At 43.7% G+C, this 21915-nt stretch overlaps 2 protein-coding genes across 5 annotated transcripts; both read left to right on the top strand.

Annotated features, from left to right (window-relative positions):
* Positions 1 to 2259: 2259 nt before the first annotated feature.
* TPRKB (TP53RK binding protein) lies at positions 2260 to 10996 on the top strand. 2 transcript variants are annotated; one of them, XM_019712863.2, is made up of 5 exons: positions 2260 to 2391; positions 5606 to 5765; positions 6677 to 6799; positions 8137 to 8313; positions 8820 to 10996. In XM_019712863.2, the coding sequence occupies exons 2-5, from the start codon at positions 5625 to 5627 to the stop codon at positions 8904 to 8906; spliced, it is 528 nt and encodes a 175-aa protein (XP_019568422.1). In that variant the 5' UTR covers positions 2260 to 2391; positions 5606 to 5624; the 3' UTR covers positions 8907 to 10996. The 2 variants fall into 2 exon arrangements, with proteins under 2 accessions (XP_019568422.1, XP_019568423.1); XM_019712864.2 differs by having other exon boundaries at positions 2284 to 2391; positions 5666 to 5765.
* NAT8 (N-acetyltransferase 8 (putative)) lies at positions 2261 to 20664 on the top strand. Of its 3 annotated transcripts, XM_019712860.2 has the most exons (3): positions 2274 to 2391; positions 16117 to 16298; positions 17409 to 20664. In XM_019712860.2, exon 3 carries the CDS (start codon positions 17482 to 17484, stop codon positions 18157 to 18159), a length of 678 nt encoding a protein of 225 aa, XP_019568419.1. In that variant the 5' UTR covers positions 2274 to 2391; positions 16117 to 16298; positions 17409 to 17481; the 3' UTR covers positions 18160 to 20664. The 3 variants fall into 3 exon arrangements, with proteins under 3 accessions (XP_019568421.1, XP_019568419.1, XP_019568418.1); XM_019712862.2 differs by lacking the exon at positions 16117 to 16298 and having other exon boundaries at positions 2261 to 2391; XM_019712859.2 differs by lacking the exons at positions 2274 to 2391; positions 16117 to 16298 and adding an exon at positions 17186 to 17258.
* Positions 20665 to 21915: the final 1251 nt, after the last annotated feature.

Here is a 21915-nt window from a genome sequence, read left to right on the forward strand (position 1 = left end):
TGTGATTTTAAAATGAGTTTTAGAAATATAATTGATGTACAATACACTGTACATTTTTAAAGTACACAATTTGATACGTTTGACATGTATACCTCCATGAAACCATTACCACTGTTAAAATCAAACATACCTATTACCCCGTTTCTTTGTGCCCCTTTGTAATTCCTCTTTGCCACCCCATGCCCCCTACCCAAGCAGCCGCTGATCTGCTTTCTGTCACTATAGACTAGTTTTATATAAATGGAATCACACAGCATGTAGTATTTTTATGTCTGGCTTTTTAAATTTAGCATAACTATTTTGAGATTCATCCCTGTTATAGAATGTAGCAATAGTTGATTCTTTTTATTCCCAAGTTGCAGTCGTTGCATGGATATACAATTTGTTTATCCGTTCACTCACTTGATGAACATTTGGGTGGTTTCTAGCTTTTGGTGGTTACAGACAAGCTGCTCTGAACAGAGACAACTTCAAACTACTATGAATGGTGACAACTTTTTTTAATGTCTATTTTTTAAACAACTTTAGGCATAATTTATAGTCTATAAAATGTACCCTTTTAAAGTGTGTAATATGATGAATTTTGACAAATTCAATTTCCTTGTAACTAACACATCAAGATACAGAACATTGGCTTCATTGCAGAGGTTCTTTTGGGGTCCTTTCCAGACAAGGTTTCCAATTCTCCCAATCCTAGCAACCATTAATTTGCTATTAGTCACTGTAGAATAAATTTGTAATTTCTAGAATTTTGTAGAAATCGGATCATGCAGTAACATAATTTCAGTTTCTTTTTTTTTTATTGCTGATCATGTTCTTAGATTCATCCTTGTTCTTGTTGCAAGTATTGTTGCAAGTATGAGTAATTCATTCCTTTCTATTACTGAGTAGCATTTCATTGTATAGTTTTACCACAATTTGTTTATCCATTGATGTGTTGTTGGGCATTGGGTTGTTTACAGTTTATGACTATTATGAATCAATTTGCTATAAACATTCATGTATGAGCCTTTGCACACATTTTCATTTTTTCCTGGGTAAATACCAAGGAATGAAATTTCTGGGTATGGTAAGTATATTTTGTAAGTAATTTTTTATTAAATTATATATAATTTTTAAAGAAACTGCCAGTCTTTTCTAAAGTGGTTATACTGTGTTATATTCAGACCAGCAGTACATGAGGGTTGTAGTTATTCTGCATATTGGACAACACTTGATACTATTAGTCTTTTAAATTTTAGCCATCATATGGGTGCATAGTAATATTTATGTTTTTAATTTGCATTTCCCTGATAACTAGTGATGTTGAGCATCTTTTTACGTGTTTGTTGACCTTTCAGATATCTTTTGTGGAGTGTCTGTTCAAATGTCACCCATTCTTACTAACTTAGGTTGTTTCTTTTATTTTTGAGTTGTACTTCTTTATAGAATCTGGATACAAGTCTTTTGTCAGAGTAAATTTTTACCAATATATATGTATTCCCATTGGTTCAAGCCACAGTTCTCCCTGCTATTCCTTAAATAGGATCAGAGCCTTTGAAGTCTCTTTGTTGCCTGGAATGCTGCTCTCCCAGATACACACACAGCTTGCTTCCAGACCGCCTCCAGTCACTATTCAAATGGTCCTTTTTGGTGAGGTATTTCTTAACCGTCCTATTTAAAATAGTAATACGACCTGGCATTCCTCCTTTTCTCCATGGCACATATTCACTGACAGCTGTTTGTTGTTTACCTGTGCTGTGTAAAGTATTGACCAGAATGAACCCCAATCATAAAGAACATGGAAAATAACTCTCTACAGCCTGTTTAGGGGATTTCCTCCTCTCTTGGAGGCTGGTACATTCAGGGATGACAAACCAAATTCCTGTGCCTGGTAGATGAAGGAAAAGGTTGGTTTCATTAACGTAGTCACCAATCTCTTCATAAGTATCCAAGGCAAATAGCCTAGCGCCATCTGCTGTAACAGATCCTCCCTAAATGACCGCACCGAGAGCAAAAAGGCAACCGAGTCCCGCGTGCCAAGAAAAACCTTGAATCTCGACCATCGGAGACATGTAGAGCTATTCTTGGCCAATGCTTTGCACAGGAAGGTGAAGACGTCTCGTTCAAGGCCCAATACAAGTTAGGAACAAAGTGGAGGCTCGCACCCAGACCCCGGCCCACGCATCCTTTCCAGCCCTCCCTCACGGGACGCGACGGACGGAGCTCTCCTTCGCGTCCGCTAAGGCGACTCACGTGGGGGAAGAAGGACCCGCGGAGGAGTGGGCGGGGCGGCGCACCGGAAACTCCCTCCCACCGGGATCCGGAGAGACATGCTGGGGCCAGGCTTCCGGAAGTTGTGGGCTTTCCTTCCGAGGGGAAGATATTCCAACACGGACGGCGCAGGCGGCGGTGAGTCCTCCGGGCCGGGCTGGGAGGAGACGGCTGGAGGTGGGAGACGGGAGGGCGGATACCGGGCAGCTGTAACCCAGTTATTTTGAGTCCACGCCTGGAGCTCCTTCCGCCCTTGTTTAACAAGCGCCTCACGAGACCAGGCCCTGGAAATGTAGCGCCAAAGTGATGGACTCAGTCTCTACCTTCAAGGTTTATACACCTTAGTGAGGATACAGAAAACCAGTCAGGTCCCGACTCATTGAAGCTGTGACGAGGGATAAGAAGGAGCTCGTATAATAGGGACCCAGCCCCGGGGCTCTGGGCTCTCCAGTATATAGACCCTTTAACGGCGAGTTGATGGGAGGGAGGAATTGCGTCGGGAACTCCCTACCCGGGAGGGCAGAGGTGGGGAGAAAGCTTGGTGACTTGAAGCTAAGTCGGCCGTTGCGGCGGCAGCGGAAAGAGCGCCGTCAGGGAAGAGGTGCGCTTGGAAGCAAAAGAGGAAGGGCCCAGGTCATAGAAAGCGGAACGCTTTGACACAGAGTTGTGGCCTTAGCACAAGAGTAGCGGAAGGACAAGGTTTGGTTTACAGTTTGAAAGGGTCACTTTGCCAGGTGGAGGTTGGATGATAGGAGAGCAGGAATTGTGAGGCGACCGCTCCTAAGAGGCCACAGGTGTGGATGAGAGACGGTGGCCTCGTGTGGTGGCAGTGGGTAAGGGAGAGAAGTGGACTGATTAAAATGGTATTTAAGAGGTAAAATTGGCACGATTTTATGGATTAGAAATGGGACTTGAGATTAATGTAAATTTCTAGCCTAGGTGAGTGAATTATATAAAACAAACTATTTTGACGTGTGCTAGGGGTCCTTTTTACTAGTGTAAAAACAAAAACTACGTAAGATTTTTTTCTCCATGAGTATATGTGCTCATTATATTTTGTGTGCTCCCTATAAAAAATTCAGAACATGCATACAAAAATATTTTTTTTTATAGAGGACCATATAAATTACCTATAATCCAGTTACCAAGATGGCTGTCTTTTGGTGTGTTTCCTTCATGCTTTTGTTTTCTGTGTTCATCTTTTTGTATAATTTGTTACAGATTTCTGTAGTTTTTCTGTTGGACACTATCATGACAATAAAGATTGAGCTGCTATGTGCCAGGACTTTATTCACAGATATTTTACTCCTCATTATAACACAAAAAAAAACAGATAGAATTCCACCAAGTCAGAGAGAACTTTATTGATGAATTTTCCTTGCAATGTTTTTTCTTTTTTTACCTTTTTAAAAACCCCACGATTTATGCCACATTTTATGTTTTGTTTTCCAGTCAGATATTTTTACTTCATGTTATTTATTGCTATTTTCACACATCTTTACTCTTCAAGATTTCAGTTTTTAATGGTTGTTTAGTCACAACCAGTCCCGTTGTTAGCTAGATAAGTTTTCAACTTTTTACTGTTAGGATGATGAGAGGAACTTTTTATTACCTAAATTCTCAGATTTCCAATTTATTCCTTGAGAAAGAGTCCTAGATATGGAACCTACCAGATAAAAGGGTAAAATGAACCTATCAAATTGCCTCACCCAAATATCTCATTAAGACGTTGATTAAAATTGTTTTAAAGATCACATTTTTGTAATACTTTGTTTTCCCATTCAAGAATATTGACAGGTCAGCCAGTAAAGGAACGTGCATGGTCAGGCAAGTTAAGGAAGTTTTTATGGTAAGAGAGAAAAGTATATATCGTACTGAGCAAAGACCACTACAGTCTGGGCTACACCCGTAAAGGAGACTTGCAGCCCCGAAAGGGGTTGAGGAGTGTTTTATAGGGGCTGTGCTGACAGGGTGGCATTGTTTGAACAGAAAATGTTGACTGCCTGTAAGCCAGTAGCTATACTGTTTTGTTTTCTTGTATCACAAGTTCGGCTCTGTCTGTAGGTACAGGTCAACAGACATTTTGTTGTTTTCTTGCAGGCATGGCTTTGTCCGTAAGTCAGGGTCTCTGAGACCTGACATTCATGGACCTAGCATTAAGTCAAGGTCTCTAACATTCAGGGACCTAACAAATATGGTTATGTTCTTCTAGTTATTTAAGTTGTGTCTCATGCATCTTTTATGTCTTTATACATACCCTGTCTTTTCCTTCTTAAACTTATGTCTAAGAAAGGGCCAATCTTATTAATTATTTAATAGTTGTACCCTCTGGTTAAATTGCATGTGTGAACTGAATATCTTTGAGTCAAGTATAATACTTCTTTTCTCTAGAATTATTTTTTTCCTTAATATGTGTGTCTAGGTTCTGCTAAAATATAAATAAAACAGTGAGATCAGAAAGCTAAAAAGGCTAAGTTCTAGTAAGGTTTCGTTAATACCATAGGTAACCTGTGGTCTAAAAAATTCCTGATGGATGGCCGGTTGGCTCAGTGGTTGGAGCGAGGTGCTCATAACCCCAGGGTTGCCGATTCGATTCCCACATGGACCGGTGAGAAGCAACGGCTTGAGCTTGGAGCTGAGCCGCCTGTGGGTGGCCAGTTGGCTCAGTGATTGGAGTGTGGTGCTCATAACACCAAGGTCGCTGGTTCGAGTCCCACATAGGCCAGTTGGGCCAGCAAGAAACAACAGCTTAAGCCTGGACCTGAGCCACCTGTGGGTGGCCGGTTGGCTCAGTGGTTGGAACGCGGTGCTCATAACACCAAGGTTGCTGGTTCGATACCCACATCGGCCACTGTGAGCTATGCCCTCTACAACTAGATTGAAAACAACAACTTGACCGTGGAGCTGAGCTGTGCACCCCACAACTAGATTGAAAAAACAATGACTTGACATGGAGCTGATGGGGTCCTGGAAAAACACACTGTTCCCCAATATTCCCCAATAAAAATTAAATAAAAAATATTCCTTGTATTCTGCACCTAGTTGTCTATTGGGGAAGCTGCCCCTCAGCCGTGCAGCTGAGCTTACCTCATCTGTACAACCAGAAGAGCAGGCAGCAACCTTGGTCCTTTCCCAGGAATGATAAAGGAAGCTAGAAACAGCTTAGCAGTGTGAGGAAGACAACATCTCATGAGGATGCCAAAAGTGCTTTGGGGATGGATTTTCCTAGTTTATCAGTTCTATCATATTATTAACTTTTTGAAAATTTATTTGTTAGCAAAGATATTTGTTAATGAATTATAATGTTGACTTTTAAACAAAAGACTCTGGTCTTTTTGGTTTTATATAATAGAATCCTGCTTATCTACGAAATGCAGTTAACACATCAGCTGGACTTATTTCCCGAATGCAGGGTGACCCTTCTGTTATTTAAAGATGTAAAAAATGCTGGAGACTTGAGAAAAAAGGCCATGGAAGGTGCCATTGATGGTTCATTAATAAACCCTACGGTGGTAAGTACAAGTGAGAATGAGTGAGGTCTACAGGGCATTTAAGAATGTATTCATTTTCCATAATGTTACAGGTTAGCCTAAAATTGTCATCTTCAGGTAAAAAGTTCTTGTCCAAGCTGTCGAGTTGAATCACATTTGGCCAACCTTGAATTTAACAGTGAATAGAAGATGCAGTGCCAGGCCCTGCTCTAGGAGATGGGAAAGGTTGTAGTCTGGCACTGACATAGTGGCAGATAAGTAGATCTCCATCTCATCTGAACTACAGAATCTCTGCAAAGGAAGCATTGCATAGTGATGAAGAGCACACGTGTGAAATTACATTTCCAGGACTTAATCCAAGCTCTGCCATTTATTACGACTTTGAGCAAGTAGAAGCCAACCTTTATAAGAGTGCTTACTCTGCATCTGGCTTTATACATACTTACATTCTCCTAAGTGCTTTACATATACTCACTCACTTCACAACAACTCTATGAAGTAAGATTACCTGCATCTAACAGATAATCTAAGGAATTTGCACACGTTCCCTCGCTAGTAAGTGACAGAGCTGAGATTCAAACCCACACATTCTTTGCCTTGGTTTCCTCATCTACTGCATGTGAATAATGATACCAATTTCATAGTATGGTTTTAAGAATTAAAGAAGATACAGGTACAAAATGTTCAGAATATGGCCTTTCCCATAACATTAGCTCTTAATGTGTTTTTTTAATTTTTACTGTTTGTTTTTGCAGCTTTAAAAGTCTATGATTTTCTGAACATGCAGGCCCTTGAGATAGAAATTTTGAAAATATAGTCCATAGAAATTGTGATAACGTGAAACAGCCTGACGTTGGAGTTACCATGAGAGGGCATGCATCTTCAGAGTGCTCCAGACTCTTGTGTGTAATTCTTTTTGTTCTCTTTGGTAGATCATTGATCCATTTCAGATACTTGTGGCAGCAAACAAAGCAGTTCACCTCTACAAACTGGGAAAAATGAAGACGAGAACTCTATCTACTGAAATTATTTTCAACCTTTCCCCAAATAACAATGTAATCAATATGGATTTTACTTTATTTCTGTTGACCTTGTCATGATAACCTGTGTGTTTCCTAGTGTTGGGTTGGAGGCTAAATTCCTGTAAGCCTAATGTTAGTAACAAACCAAAATAATAAATGAAGAGAGCTTTGGACAGAGAGTGGAGGTTTAGCACTACCTCTTACTAGATAAATAAGCTTGGAGTCACTTCACATGTGAGTAAGCAAAAGTTTAGCTAACTGAGGATAGCTTTATCTGTCCTCTTTATCATATAAGGTCAGGAAGATCCCTCTAAATGATAACTAAATGGTGAAACATGAGGCATAGATATTTGTGAGTTATAAGCATCTTTTATCCTCTCTGTAAACTCCTTGAGGAAGAATCTGTGTCTTTTCCATATACCAAAAGCCTCTCTGGTACCTGGATCAGCCCTTAACACGTTCTCATTCACACACCTAGTGCACAGAGGAGTTTGTGGTGTGAGATGGTGATAGTCATCAAAGTTACTGAGCTAACAACATTCCACATGTGGTATATAAAAAAACCAAACTGAAATTTTGCTGGTGAAGTTTTAGCGTTAGTATTACTATTAATCATACAACGAGGTACTAATATCATCAAGAGAAAAATTAGGAAACCTGTGGCATGGTTTGAAATACAGATATTTGAAAACTTTATAAAATGCATGGTAATAGAATTCCCCAGTACCGGGAGGAAAAAATTGCCAGATAATTATTGTTTCTTTGAGATCATTTGAAATAATTCCAGAAGCTATTTAATTCAGTAAACATCCTTTGCGCTTGTCCCTGTTCCAGTTGCCGTTCTAGAGGCAGAAGAAACAAATATGTTCCTGAGGAAGGCATTTGAACAAGACAGAAGTTCAAGTGCTCTACAATAAATGATATAGTGGGAATAATAATTCAAAGCTGTGGGAGCAACAAAGAACATTCTGTAAGGAGGAGGGTACAGTGGGGCATGACATTTGAACTGGACCTTGAAAGATGAGGGCACTTCGCAGAGGACAAAGTATGAGCACAGGCAAAGAAATATGAAGTCCAGACTGGCTGAAAGACAGGAATACATGGCTTAGGGTCACGTGAGGCCAGAGGGAGGGATGTTTCTGTGCTATGCCAAGAATTCTGGGCTTGCTTCCACAGGAATGAGGTGCAACTTGGAGCAGGGCGCACTCTAGAGACAGAACTTGTCAATGTTAGGAAGGGATTATTAGAGAAAAGATGTGGCAGACGGAACCCTTAGGATGTGAAAATAAGAACCCGAGCAGAGAAGAAGGTGAAGGGGGAGATGCTTCAGATATAGAAACTACTGGTTTATTGTTTTTATTTTTCCTTAGATTTCAGAGGCTTTGAAAAAATTTGGTGTCTCAGTAAATGACACTTCAGTTCTAATTGTTTACATTGAAGATGGAGAAAAACAAATAGATCAAGAAAACCTAATATCTCAGGTAGAAGGTCATCAAGTTTCTCTGGAAAATCTTTCTGAAATAACAAATATTCCAGAAGTCAAAAAGGTTTGTAAATCTGCATTTGTAAAAAGAGTGTGATCGATGAGGAATAATACTAACAATGCTGTTTACTATTGATCACCAATGCTCCTGTTTTTTTTTAACTTTTAAGAAAGGTTACTGTTACTAAAAATTACTTGAAAAATAATTATAGATGCAAAGATTGGATGTAGGTTTATGTAAAATAAAATTAGAAACTTGATTCTCTAATTAAGAAAGAATAACTTTAAATATCAAGCCTACATAAAAAATTAATTTGGTATGAAGTCAATGTCTAGATGTATGCTTTTAAAACTGGTACAAATTTGGTTTCTATGTTTAGAGAGTTACCACCATACCTGCAATTTGACATGTGATGACTTGCCATCTAACTTTGTATATTTTAATCACATTTGTAATTTCATACCATTATCCCAATAATTGAATGATAACTTCACTTATACATGTTTGTATGGTGAAAATTGGTAGTTTGTGAACATAACAGCATGTCATACTTTGTCTTATTTTTACAGATATATAAACTATCTTCACAAGAAGAAAGTATTGGAACACTATTGGATGGTGTCATTTGTAGAATGTCAACAAAAGATGTTTTGTGAAATGACAGAAATATTAATAATTTTCAGCATTTATAAAAAACATTGGTTTTCTTTTCCTGGTTACAAAATTTATATTTGTTCATCATAGACAATTTTAAAACACAGAATGGTACAGCAAAGGTGGAAAAAAACCTTTTACTCCTACCTCTTAATAGTTTAAAAGATAATCACTGTTACTATTATTTGTTACTGTCTTCTAGTTTTTTATTTCTGTTCAAATATATTTTATTTTTATGTAATTGGGATAGCAATTGCAAACATTTACAAGAAAAAACTAGAGAAGAAAGTTCAATGGCAGAATTAACTGAGGAAATGAATAAGTGGCATGTCCTTTATGAAGAACTATGTAATAAAACTTTTTCAGCTACATTTGAAGCAGAGAAACAGGCTGGTACAGCTTAGGAACAGCTAAATGAACTAGAGATTCATATGCTAAATTATTGTGTTATCAGAATCTACAGCAAAAAATCAATCATGTTGTGAAATGAAAAGTGAAAATAACCAACTCAAATTGGAGGTGTTGATACCGTGCTAAGGTCCGGCTACCTGCCGCTTTAAAAAGTTAATAATCAAGATACATGGTTGGTGGAAAGAAAAGCCGGATTTATTCAGAATGCCGACATTCTGGGAGGATGGCGAACTCCTGTCCAAAGGCCACCTCCCCGTCCTTAGACCGCTCAGAAGGTTACACAAGAAGAACAAAGGATAGGGGGCGTCTGTCAGGCAGGTCCGAGGGCTGACATCCTTCCTGGGGTCGGTCTGTTTTACAATAATGTTATCTGGACTCGGTCGGGACCACCGAGGGCTGGGGCTTTATGTGTATTCCGGTGTGTGGGTGCCTGAGGACTAAGAAATTGTTCTTTTCAGGTTAGGATTCTATTGATTAAATGGGTTAACAAGGTATGGATAGCCTTGAGAAAGGGAATAAAACAGTTCCTCAGTTAATCAGTGAGGGGAGAAGCAAAGAGGAAATAGCTGAATATCAGAGTGGCTCAAACTGCACACTAAGTAGTAACTATTAGTACAGCTGACTAGATAGCAAGCTATGCAGTTAGTCAACTGCAAACTAGTTTGTCTAATTACGTTGATTTACTAAATTTCACCCTTACAGTGTCAAAACTCCACTCAGCTTGCTAAAAAAGAAACAAAGTGAGAGAAAACTTCAGGAGGAATTCAACATGTATTGGTTTATAATTATTCCTGGTCATTTGCAGAACATGAAAGAATTCACGAGACTCAGAAAAAGTAGGAAAGCAAGAAAAGGTTTATTGAAAGTCGAGCAGCAAGGGTGCCCATGGCAGTGTCTAGAGGAGATGGCTGCCCCGATGAGGAGTGCTGGGGTTTCATTTTGGGGTGGTGGTGGGGATATTGGGGAACTGTGTTTTTCCAGGACCCATTAGCTCCATGTCAAGTCATTGTTTTTCAATCTAGTGGGGACACAGCTCAGCTCCATGTCAAGTGATTGTTTTCAATGTACTTGTGGAGGGCGCACCTCACTGGCCCATGTGGGAATTGAACCAGCGACCTCGGCGTTAGGAGCATGGCACTCCAACCACCTGAGCCAACAGGCCACCCCGTTTCATATTTTTCTCTGCATGTTCTAGGGTACTTGTCAGCTTCCAAGGGGCCTGCCGTTGCAATTATTTTGTCTTGTTCCCATCTATGACGGATGTCAGCTTGTAGGGGTTGCTGTTACAACTGGCTTCTTCCGGGAACTCTTCTGTTCCCATCTATGATGGGTGTTTGTTAGCTTGCAGGGGTTTGCCATTGCGATTGGGAACTGTTCTGGTCCTGCCTGTGATGGATGTAAGATGCTTTTCAGCTTGCAGGGCAGTGCTAGCCAGGGGATACAGAGCCAAGCAGTTCATTTTTAAGCTCATTCCTGCTAGCTCACAAGCTTGCTCCTGTTAACTCTTTACTTGTCTCATGAGAACACAGTTCTGGATATCAAACACTTTGATCCTTCGAAGCCTTTTCTTCATGAAAGTAAAGAAAATTTTGCCCTCAAAACTCTTAAAAGAAGGCAATACAAACTGCTATTGAGCTCGTATGGAGTTTTAAGCACCAGGCAAATAAACGTCTGAAAAATCTGTTGGTTATTTTATTCTATTTTATTTTTGCTGATGTTATGTTCATAATGGATATTTTTAATGTATTTAATATTAACTAACTATCCTTAGGCATCTGAAAGGAAGTTCACCATTTTTACCAATATGTTTCCTGACATTTTCTTTTGTCAGTACCTCCTCCTTGATGCTTATTTTTATCATCTCATTCTAAACCTTCCTGGCTTTCTAGCTTTACAACTCATCCCATCAAATCAACATTCTTGTAAAAAATCACACTCATATTCCCCTATTCTGAAACCTTAGATGGTTCAAGATTTAATCCCCAGGTTTTGTAGGTTGATAGTGGAAGGCTTTTCTAATCAGAACCCCTTAAGCTAGGATGAAACACCATGGCTTGTTCTTCCCTCTACCTTGATTCTCCTAATACTGTTCACTGTGTCCCACCCATCATCCATTTATCCAGGTCAAGTAAGAACCAGCATGCTTAACTCCATAGTCATCTCTTTATTTCATATTAGAGTCCTTGAGGTGGTGAACAATTTGCAGATTCCTAGACTCTGTCCCAGGCCTACTAAATTAAAATCTGGGGTTTGGCCTGAAAATCTTCATTTTAAACAAACTACAGTTCATTCTTTTCCCCCCCCCCTTTTTCTGCCTCCACCCCCCACTCCAGTTCAAGCCGTTCTCAGTCTAGTTGTGTAGGACACAGCTCCCTGGCCCATGCTGGTATTATGAGCCTTGTGCTTCCCCTGGCTGAGGCAGTTGGTTGGCTGTTGGTAGCTCACGGCAGCTCTCACCAGCTGCCAGCTGCTCACACAGGTTGCCGGCCACTCAACGCTGGCCACCAGCTGCTCGTGGTAGCCCACGGCAGCCCAGCTCCAGGGAGACCCATTATTCACAATCTTAGCTGTAGAGGGCGCAGCTCACTGGCCCATGTGGGAATCAAACTGGTGACCTCAGCATTAGTAGCACAGTGCTCCAACCACCTGAGCCACCGGGCTGGCCCCAGTTAATATACTAAAAATCTGAGAAACTCAGTTCGTAATCTCTTTAGAGAGTTTGTCATACTGCTTGGCATTGGCCTGACTACTGGGTGGTTTTGATTTGTATTTCTGTAGTATGAAATAAAAGTCACACATTAAGTCATTACCCCCACCCCAATAAAATAAAATACATGATGTTGACATTTTTTTAAGAGTACCCTAGATGTCTTTCAGAATTCCACAATCTGGATTTGTTCACGATTCGAGTCTTTAAATATTTCAGGGAATGATAATAGATTTTTGTGTCCTTCCCATTGGGTGTCATCAAGAGGCCCACAATGTCTGTTGGCACCCACGTTGTGTTAGGCACAGCCAGAGGAGCAGGAGACCAAGATTGATTGGTCTATCAGAATTTAGTTGGTGTGTTTGAGCTGCGGGAGGTCAGGCAAGAGCAGAGGGAGAAGATCATAACCTCCCTGAGCCAAGGGGTGTGGACTTTTATAGGAGTGGTAAACAAGGTTGTTCCCCCTTCAATGACAAAGGGTTTCCGGGCATGACCAAGCCCTCCAACTCCACACCTTGGCCCCAGGTCTCCGACCGGACTGCCCAGGCCCCTAGAAGATTAAGCCAGACAGGATCAAGACAAAATGGATTTTAAGATTTCTGCTCCTGGCCTACACTATGGCTTAACACCTTGGTATACAAAGTTGATTACTTTGTTGCAAGAGTCTGGGTTCTTCTTGCCAACACAGTGAAGAATCAAAGGTCAGCAAGCTGATTAATGTGCAAGCAGGGTTTATTAGTGATACATGCTCAGGGTAGAGAACGGGCCTAGCCAAGGGGGGCGGGGGGAGAGGTAGAGAGCAAGGGCAAGAGAGCTTAAGGGCCAGAGAGAGAGAGAGAGAGAGAGAACCCTTGTCCCTAGGACTTATAGTTTGCTGGGTGGGAGGAGGGAGTTATATATTGATTTGGCAGGAAAAAGTGGTTCATGCTCTTCCACTGGAGGGTATGACATCCTAAGATGGGTGGAGGTCTGTTGACTCAGATCCTTGCTCCAGACCACCTCTTGTCATCTGTTGTAGAAACTGATATGTGGCTGGAGGCAGTTAATCAAAGCAAGTTATGAGCTCTTTCTGTAGGCACTATGGACCCCCTCCTCCCCCCCCCCCTTCCTACATTTTCTAACTTCTACCTAACCACTTGGTTCAGGTGGTATCCCCAGACCTGTCCATTATAAAGGCAGCTTTTCCCTTGAAGCTTAGAGAGTTGAAGCTCCCCCAAAACTCAAAATGCTATAGTCAGGGTTAAATCTCACATCTATGTGTGACCCCTGATGCTGTGCTGATGATTCCATCGCAGCACCTCTTCCTATGCCATCACCTCAAACATTCTTTTTACCAGCGTGTAACATGTAACATATGTAATTTTATTTTTACACATTTGTGTTGCTTTCAAATTTTCGCTTCACTTTTACAAGTAAATATTGGTACATGTTTCTCTTTAGGATAGCTTCCCAGAAGTGGGATTATTGGGGAAGAGGCTTTTAATCCTAGAAAGGTACCATTTTGCACTATCAATAAGCAGAGGACACACTTGCTGATGTCAGCAAGCTCGCCAGCCTCTTGTAAGCAGTTTTTGCCATTTTGAGATGTCCGACTACTGGTAAGGTTGAACTCTGTAACTATAATGTTTCAACTCTGTGACAGAAGGGGGAAAAAGCAATGTCATTTCCTGGGAAAGAAGAATTTAACATAAGCTCCACAAGTCTCGTAGGGAAAGTCATTTTGAGCCAATTTAGGAACAGTGCCCTTTGCATTAACCAGGTAGCTCCAGAGTCTAAATCCTCTACCAGCAAACTCAACCTGTTACTACAGGGTCTTTGGTGCTAGAAGGATGCAGTTGGGTAGGCCACGTGGGCTTGGTTCCTTAGTCAAGGATTATATATTAAAGCAAAAAGCTGACTGTGTCCTCTGTGCCCTGGGATAGGGTGAGGGAAGGGGGCTCTGTTACCCGGGTATTGTTGCTCCCCATCTCCCCAGTTTTGAGAGCAGCAGAAGCTGAGTCACCTCATGGGAAGGTTTTTTTAATCACCTATCCACTATCCACCTCCCACACTCAAAACTACAGGGACTGGTCATAAACCCTGTGCCTTCTTTTTCGGCTGTTTCAGACCCTGCTTACCAACTCCCCCACACCTCCCCACTAATTTCTGGTGATCCCAGAGGTGAATGGAAACAGGCTCCCTACCTCGTCACAGCCCAGCTTCTTGATACTAGGGTTTATTAAGACGGGATTGTAATAGGGGTGTTGAGACAGGTTAGTTAGCATGTTGCTAGGTGGACAGGGGCGTCTCTGATGGAATAAACAAAAAGCAGCCATATCCTGAAACTCCAGGCCCTGGAATGGCTCCTTCACTCCAGGACAGAGACATGAGAATTCGCCTTAAGGTTAATAAATGATCTCAAATCCCCTCTGGCCGGACAAAGGAGCAGATCTGATAGATAGGAATGGGTTGGTTCGTTAATCCCTTCAGGATGAGCAAACAGGACAAACCTGATAGATGAATCCAATTAGAAGGCTCCAGCCCCTTCCCCAAGCGGGCAAGGGAAGGTATAAAAGTAAGAGCTTTTGCCTCAATCATGGGCACCCCCACTTGGGACCCCTTCTCTCTGGGGGGTGGTGGCGGGAAGGGGTCCAAGAAGACGAGGTGGTATCCTAGAAAGACATCAGACCTTCAGAAACTGTGGGTGACCTCAATTACAATATCTCCTCAGAGGTCAAGCAACAAAAGATATTGGCGAACTCCTTTCCTTTGTAAATAACATAATTAAAGGCCTTGCACATTTTTATCCAGCGTTCATATATCATGTTTCATCATAGGGCTAAATAAATTGCCTTGGTGCTAATATATCAATAGTGAAATTTAGAGAAAAAATAAAAAGGACACAATGTCTCACAGGACACAATGTCTCAGGAGCTCTGATCCTTTGCTTTCAATAAACTGTCCTCTTTCTAAAACTCTTTGCCTCTCCTGAGTCCATGTTTCCATTCTTCGGTCTCACGAGACACGATCTCCGCACTCACTCCAAAGTCCCCTACATCATTTGGGGACTCACAGAGACATATTCATGCGTCAGTGTAACCAAAGGCCAAAGGAGCCTGGGGCTCATGCTGCCTGCGCCACTCAGCCAATAGACCAACACAGAAGTTGGGTCATACAATAAGCGTTTATTATCAGAGAACCGGAGGTCTGAGAAGGCAGCGGGGCAGGTTAACACCTCCAAAAACTGCCTTACATTCACAGACCAGCTTGGGGTATTTAAGGGAAAGTCTGGACATTCTCCCAGAGGATGCATGACAGACGTCTCTGAGGTCTGTTTTCCTTTCGTGATGCCCCCCTTTGTCATCGTATCTCTTGTGGTGTCCCTGGTCTGGAAATGGTGGGGGAGTAACCTGGAAAAATGCTAAGCGTTAAAGTTTGTAATTAACAAGCATCTACAGGCTCTGGGGCCAGAAGCCAAAACACTGCAAGGCCGCCCAGGGGCATTCTGAGCTCAAGCCGTAGGGGTGAGATTTACTGTTTAAGGGCCAAATAGAGTGAAAGGAGACCGGATGCGGGGCAGGGCATCCCAGAGACATTCTGAGTACAGGGGCCCAGTTGGGCCCTGCTTCAGTGGCACTAAGTCTTCTATTTTGAGATTTGGACCTCTGGTATAATTCGATTTAATAGTATAAGTTGGCTTGGGACTCTTTGAAAGCTTTCTTTGGCTCTGCTTGAGTACATTTACTATGCAAACCAGTTTCCGTGTTTCTGTTAACTTTGCCCATGCTGGCCCTGTGACTTGGGGAAGGTTTTACATCTGTACAGGATCCACTCCTGGCTCCTACTTAAATCTACATAACACATGAAAAGGTTGCAATAACCAGTTTAAGCGCACATTCCTCCGCCCCAAAGGACAAAGCCAAACTTGACAGAAAATTCCACTACAGACCAAAGCAATTTACATCTGGTTAGAAAACATAAAGCTTCAGATAAAACAAAGACTTGGAGCAGTAGTTTCCAGCAGACTCTACCCTGCTGACACTTCTACTTTAATTAATCTTCCTTCTGTATTTCTACCTGATTCATGAATTCCTTCACAACCCGTGGGCAAGCAGCCAGCCACAACAGGGTTTATGATTAACAAATACGCGTCCAGGAGCCAGCTAAAGAGGATGCCTCCAGTGTTTGGTCCCCAGAAGTGGTGGAGCACGCCCTGAACAGTTTCCTGGTTGCCATTCAGAGGCTGAGGGAAGAGGCCAGGCTGAAGCCACTGGACACAAGGCTTTTGTGGTAGCAGGTGAGAGGACATGGGTGGAAGGACAGCACTCTGAGTGTGGCCTGGAGCCCCACGCCCTCCTCTGGGTCTCAAGGCTGGGCCATTTTTTGTGTTTGGCTCTTCTGCCACCTCAGCAGCCTAAAACTTTGCAATCAAGGGGGAAGAACCCTTTGCTGAAACCTGTTCTTGGAAACAGGATTCCTGCCATGTATGGTCCCCAGGAGAGGGACCAAAGGGTGGGACATGTGCTCTGGATGGTGCTGTTGAAACAGGGCTTGGTTGGCACCCCCATAACGGAGGCCTCTCCGCGTCCCTGGCCTCACCTTTCCTTGACCTACCTATACTTTAAAAATAGGTCATCCCCCTGTGGTTTGAGCTCGAGCTCGGAATGTCCCCTGTCCCACCCAGTTCCCTGTTTTAGAAAATTACCCTGAAACTTATGATTAATACCCTTTGGCTTATTGATCACAAGCTCAATGGTCTACCAGGCTACTCCCATCATTGTCCTTGGGTTGCTGCCTCCACAACAGACCTCTGGAGGAAGGCCCAGATTTTCCCTTAAATACCCCAAGCTGGTCTGAGAATGTTAAGGCAGTTTTTGGAGGTGTTAACCTGCCCCGCTGCCTTCTCAGACCACCGGTTCTCTGATAATAAACGCTTATTCTGTGACCCAACTCCTGTGTCAGTCTATTGGCTGAGTGGCGCAGGCAGCATGAGCCCTGGACTTATTTGGCCTCCGGATTCACTGTCACCTCAAGGTACCAAGAAGCGGAGAACCAGAAAAAGAGGGAAAAAGGGTATAGGGGATGATACTTTATACACCAGAGCTTTGTATATGTTATTTTATTAAATCCTCAAAACAACCTCAGAAGGCGGGTTTTGATTTTACTTTGTTCTATAGATGAAGAAACACAGGCTCAAAGAGGTTAACTGACATGCCCAAGGTCACACAGCTAGAAAAGAATGGAATCAGGGTCAAATGTGAGTCTTTCTGACCCTATACCTTCTCCCAGTGGCTGTGGTCTGTTTTCTCAGGCAAAAGCAGAAAGACATGCCCTTAAGCAGGTCTGTCCGGTTCCTGGGAGGTGGAAGAGATGGGGTTACTTACATGGCTTCCTTTCTCTTCCCCAGGGCTGCCAGAGCAGAGGGCAGGGAGGCCCAGCTTTCTCCTGTGGACTTTGAGATTCAGACACAGAACTTTTCCATGGCTCCTTATCACATCCGCAAATACCAGGAGAGTGACCGCCAACAGGTTGTGGCCTTGTTCTCCCAAGGCATAGTTGAGCACATCCCTACCACCTTCCGCTACGTCCTGAAGCTGCCAAGAACCCTCGTGCTTTTGCTTGGGGGGCCCCTTGCCCTATTCCTGGTCTCCGGCTCCTGGCTCCTGGCCCTCGGAGCCGACCTCACCCTCCTTGCTGCCTTGAGGTTCATTGTCAAACACTGCTTTACCCAGTACGTGGTCACCTCTCTGCACACAGACATGTCTGACATCACCAAATCCTACATGAGTGAGCGTGGCTCCTGCTTCTGGGTGGCCGAGTCTGAGGGGCAGGTGGTGGGCACAGTGGGAGCTCTGCCCGTGAAGGAGCCCAGCCTGCGGAAGGAGCAGGTGGAGCTGTTTCACCTAAGTGTGGCCTTGGAGCGCCGGGGGGAGGGGATAGCGAAAGCCCTGGTCAGGACTGTCCTCCAGTTTGCGCGGGACCAAGGCTACAGTGAAGTTGTCCTCAGCACCAGTTTGATGCAGCACTCCGCCCTGGCCCTCTACCAGCGCATGGGCTTCCAGGAGACAGGCCAGTACTTCTACAACAAGATCTGGGCACTCATGGCTGTCACTGTGGTACAATTCAGCTACCGGCTCCCCTCCACTCAGGTCTCTTAGGCATCGCAGCAGAGAGGGAGCCTGCGATCTGTTTCCTTGTGGATTAGAAAGGAGAGGATGAGCACTGTGGCAATACCAAGCAAACCCTGAACTCTCGCTGTGACAGCATAGGAAAAGCGCCTTGTTCCTTCACATCGCAACTCAATGGGGTGGCTGGGGGCTCTGCTCTCGTCAGCCTTGTGGGGTTGTTCCTGTTTCATTTATCTAGTGCTGATAGGGGAGAGCCCCCTCACTGCAAAAGTTTTAAACCTCCCTCACTATAGAAATTTTCAAATAACCTGAAATGTCTTGGGAGAGGCTCAACAGGCACTTAAGAAATAAAGGGAACCAAGTACTATTAAAAACTTAAAGGGAGAAGTCTCTAATAGACCCGTTTAGCTCCTAGTATATGGAAGGAGCCCTTTGCAAGTTTTCCAAGCACCCCAATGGCTGTTGGACCTCAGAGAGTCAGTGGCTGAGTCCACTTCCCTCGAATTAAACTTATTTCATTTAAGTCTCCACAGAACTCCCCCAAAAGGAAGGTTGTCACTCCTGTTCCTGTGAGCCAATTGAAGACCTGAAGCTGTCTTCAAACAGAACTGCTGCAGCTGCTCATTATAGCTTCACGAGGTCTTATCTGTGCCTTCCAGCTAATTGGATAGCAACCTATACTTTCCTCTACTTGGCTCCAAAGATCAAAATAGCCCCCAATAATCAGTCCCTAACCATTCCCTTTGAAAAACCACCGAAAAGGGGGGCTATGCTTATTTTTAGAAGAAGACTGTTGTTTCTATGTTAATCAGCCTGACATAGTCCCAAAAGTTCAAAGATAGAGCCTCCAGGATCCGCCAGCAATTTAGTGAATCTTGGGGATCCTGGTCCAAGATCTGGAGCTGGGCGTCCTATCCTGGCTTCTTCCCCTTGCCGGACCATTGCTAATGAACATTTTAACCCTTGTTTTTGGGCTTTGCATCCTAAACCTTTTAACAAAATTTATTTCTTGCTCAACTTCCAAATGACACTTCAACAGGGCTCTGGGCCAGTTTCAGTGGTTGGAGCTAATTCAGAACTCCAGCTCTCACATGGAGACCAAATGGGCTGTAATTCCCCAACGGTCTCAAAGATATGAGACCCTGTTACTGATTGGGGGGAAATGACATGGGAGAGCTCCCTCGCTACAGAAGTTTTAAGCCTCCTTCACTAAAGAAATTTTAAGTCTCCCTTTCCCTAGTTTCTTAGCTCCTTAGCCCCAGGCTTTGATTACTCTCCTAATCAGTTTCTGAATCCTAAAATCACCTAAAATCACCTGAATCACCGAAAGTCTCCCACCCCTGCTTCAGATAACTACTTAAAAGCCTGTGACTTCCCAACACCCCCAAAGCAATTCCAGAACTAACTCTTGGATAATTCCATCCCAGAAACCAAATATGTAGGTTTTAACATTCCCCCAGGCCAGTATACTTGTTGATTATAATCATTGAAGCCTAAAGTTCTTTCCAACCCATTCTGCGCCTAGCTCCTGGACAATTGACGCCACCTAAATGACTGGTTGAATGACCACAGGCTCCATAGAGCTAATGGATTTATTAATTAAAATCTACTTTTCCTCATGTAGGGGCCTTGGGGATACAGAGGATACCCCAGCAAGATTGCCAGTCCAGCATGGTCTTCCAGGAGGATCTTGAGACCCCTTCCTCTCATCTGAGATCAGATAGGGTGAGAGTTACATGAATCCCCCAATAGGTAGGAACAGCTCTACGCCCCTGCCCAGCAGGAAGCAGATACAGAAGAAAAGACCTCCTGTCCCCCAACTTCCCATAGAGATTGTATGGGGATCATGTCTCTCAAGGGGAAACCAAGGCAGGCAGTTAGAGATAGACATCGGGTCTCTGCATTACCGCCCAAAAGACTCCCCTTTCTGCCCAAAACTTACCCTTTTCATTGTAATTATCTATGAGGAACAAATGGGTACAAAATACCCAACTAGATTACTGGCCACTCACACCTGCGCAGTAAAGGCCACAACGACCTTCATTTCACCTGGGCCTTATTATACCATCATTATAATATCATACATATGCCCAGAAGTTCATTATAAGAGACTGAATTCTGGGAAAGAACATGCGAAGTCTAAAAAGATGAGGTAATAGCCTCTTGTCAATCAAGTGGTCGCACGCCTGCAAAGGAACAGCCCATTCTGAAGAAAAAAGGATAAAAACTCCAAGTCCTCGCCAGTCACCCCTTCCCTTTTTTGAGTCCCTTAGAGCCTCCTGAGCCTTGCCTTTGCTGGGGGCCCAGTCCAAACCTTTTGGAGTGTACTTTTTCTCCTAATCATGCCACCTTGAGCCCCTTGGGCCTTTGAGCCTTTTTTGAGCCTCTTCTATTGCTCAGCCGGCTCCAAACTCTTTGGAGTGTACTGTCCCGTTTAGTAATGGCTCTTGAGCCACTGCGTTCTGCTCAGGTCCGCTTCTATTTCTTTGAAGTGTTTCCTTTTCTTCTAATAAACTGCTTTTTCTCACCTACTTTGCCTCGGTATCTCGTTCAATTCTTTGCTCGAGACGTCAAGAACCTGGACACCGCGCCGAGAAGGTGCCCACTGTCTGGTAACAGTGCCACAAGAGTGCCAAAAAAATAATAAACATTTACTTATTCATGAGTCTGTGGATCAGTAGTTCGCGCTGGGCTTAGCTGGGCCACTCTTTGGTCTTGGCCTTGTTCACATGTGTGGCAATGGCTAAAGTGACAGGGTGACTGTTTCTTCATGTTCCAACAGGCTTGCTCAGCCATTGTGTGAAGGTGACTGCAGATGAGCCAAAGTAAAGCAGAAACAAGTAAATGCTTTTTCAAGCCTCTACAGATCTCACGTCTGCTAACATCCCAGACTCAGTAGGACCTGTCTCTTCAGCGAGAGGAGATGCATTCACATGGCAAAGGGACTTGGGAAAGTGTGGGATGAATCCAGGTAATTAGGACTGGGGCCACTGATGCCATCAATCTGTTCTGGCCCCCAGTTGCTCCGCTGAAGAGAAAGAAGGCAGCCAGGGACAGGATGTGGGATATTGATATCGGCTAGACCTAGAGGTCATGCAACCCACATCCCACTGTCCAGGACACAGAAACCCCCAGCATGCCTGAAGAAAGGCTGTGAAATACATGTCCAGGAAGAGGAAATGGGATCGGCAGATTTCCTAGATCTGCCACTCCGGGGACCCTGCCTCTGCCCTCAAATCCCAGAGACTCCAGACACTCACAGGTCCCTCAGGGCTGACCGCTTCGTCGTATAAGCCCCTGATCAATGGCGAGGTGGGGCTCAGGCCCTGCTGGTGTGTGCAGCCCCATGCACCCTTGCCAGCTAGCCCATCACCAGCATGGGTGCCCCACACATGTCTGGAGCCTCTCACCAGGTATCCCCAACCCAGAGGCCAAGTTCCACAAACTTGTGTCAGACAGGCCACAAACAAAGCCCATTCCTGCTGTGGGGACAGAGCCCCAGAGAGCAGTTTCCAGGCTCTCGGCCTCACGTGGAAAGGTGCTGGCTCAGGTAGTAGATGGCCATCAGCTCTGGCTAGTTGGCCATCAGCTGTAATCATTGAGCCATTGGCCACTAATATAACTGCCGTGGCTGCGCTGGGGAGTGGAGTCGAGGAGAGTTGAGTTGGTCAGTTGGCAGAAAAGCAGACAGCAGGTCGCACGTCATGTGAATCCAGCCTCCAGTGAGACTATAGTGGTATGGCTCCGTGGGTGTTCCTTTTTGGCTGCACCATATCCTGTGTTCTT

Source organism: Rhinolophus sinicus, linkage group LG05, assembly GCF_036562045.2.
Source record: "Rhinolophus sinicus isolate RSC01 linkage group LG05, ASM3656204v1, whole genome shotgun sequence".
NCBI lineage: Eukaryota > Metazoa > Chordata > Mammalia > Chiroptera > Rhinolophidae > Rhinolophus > Rhinolophus sinicus.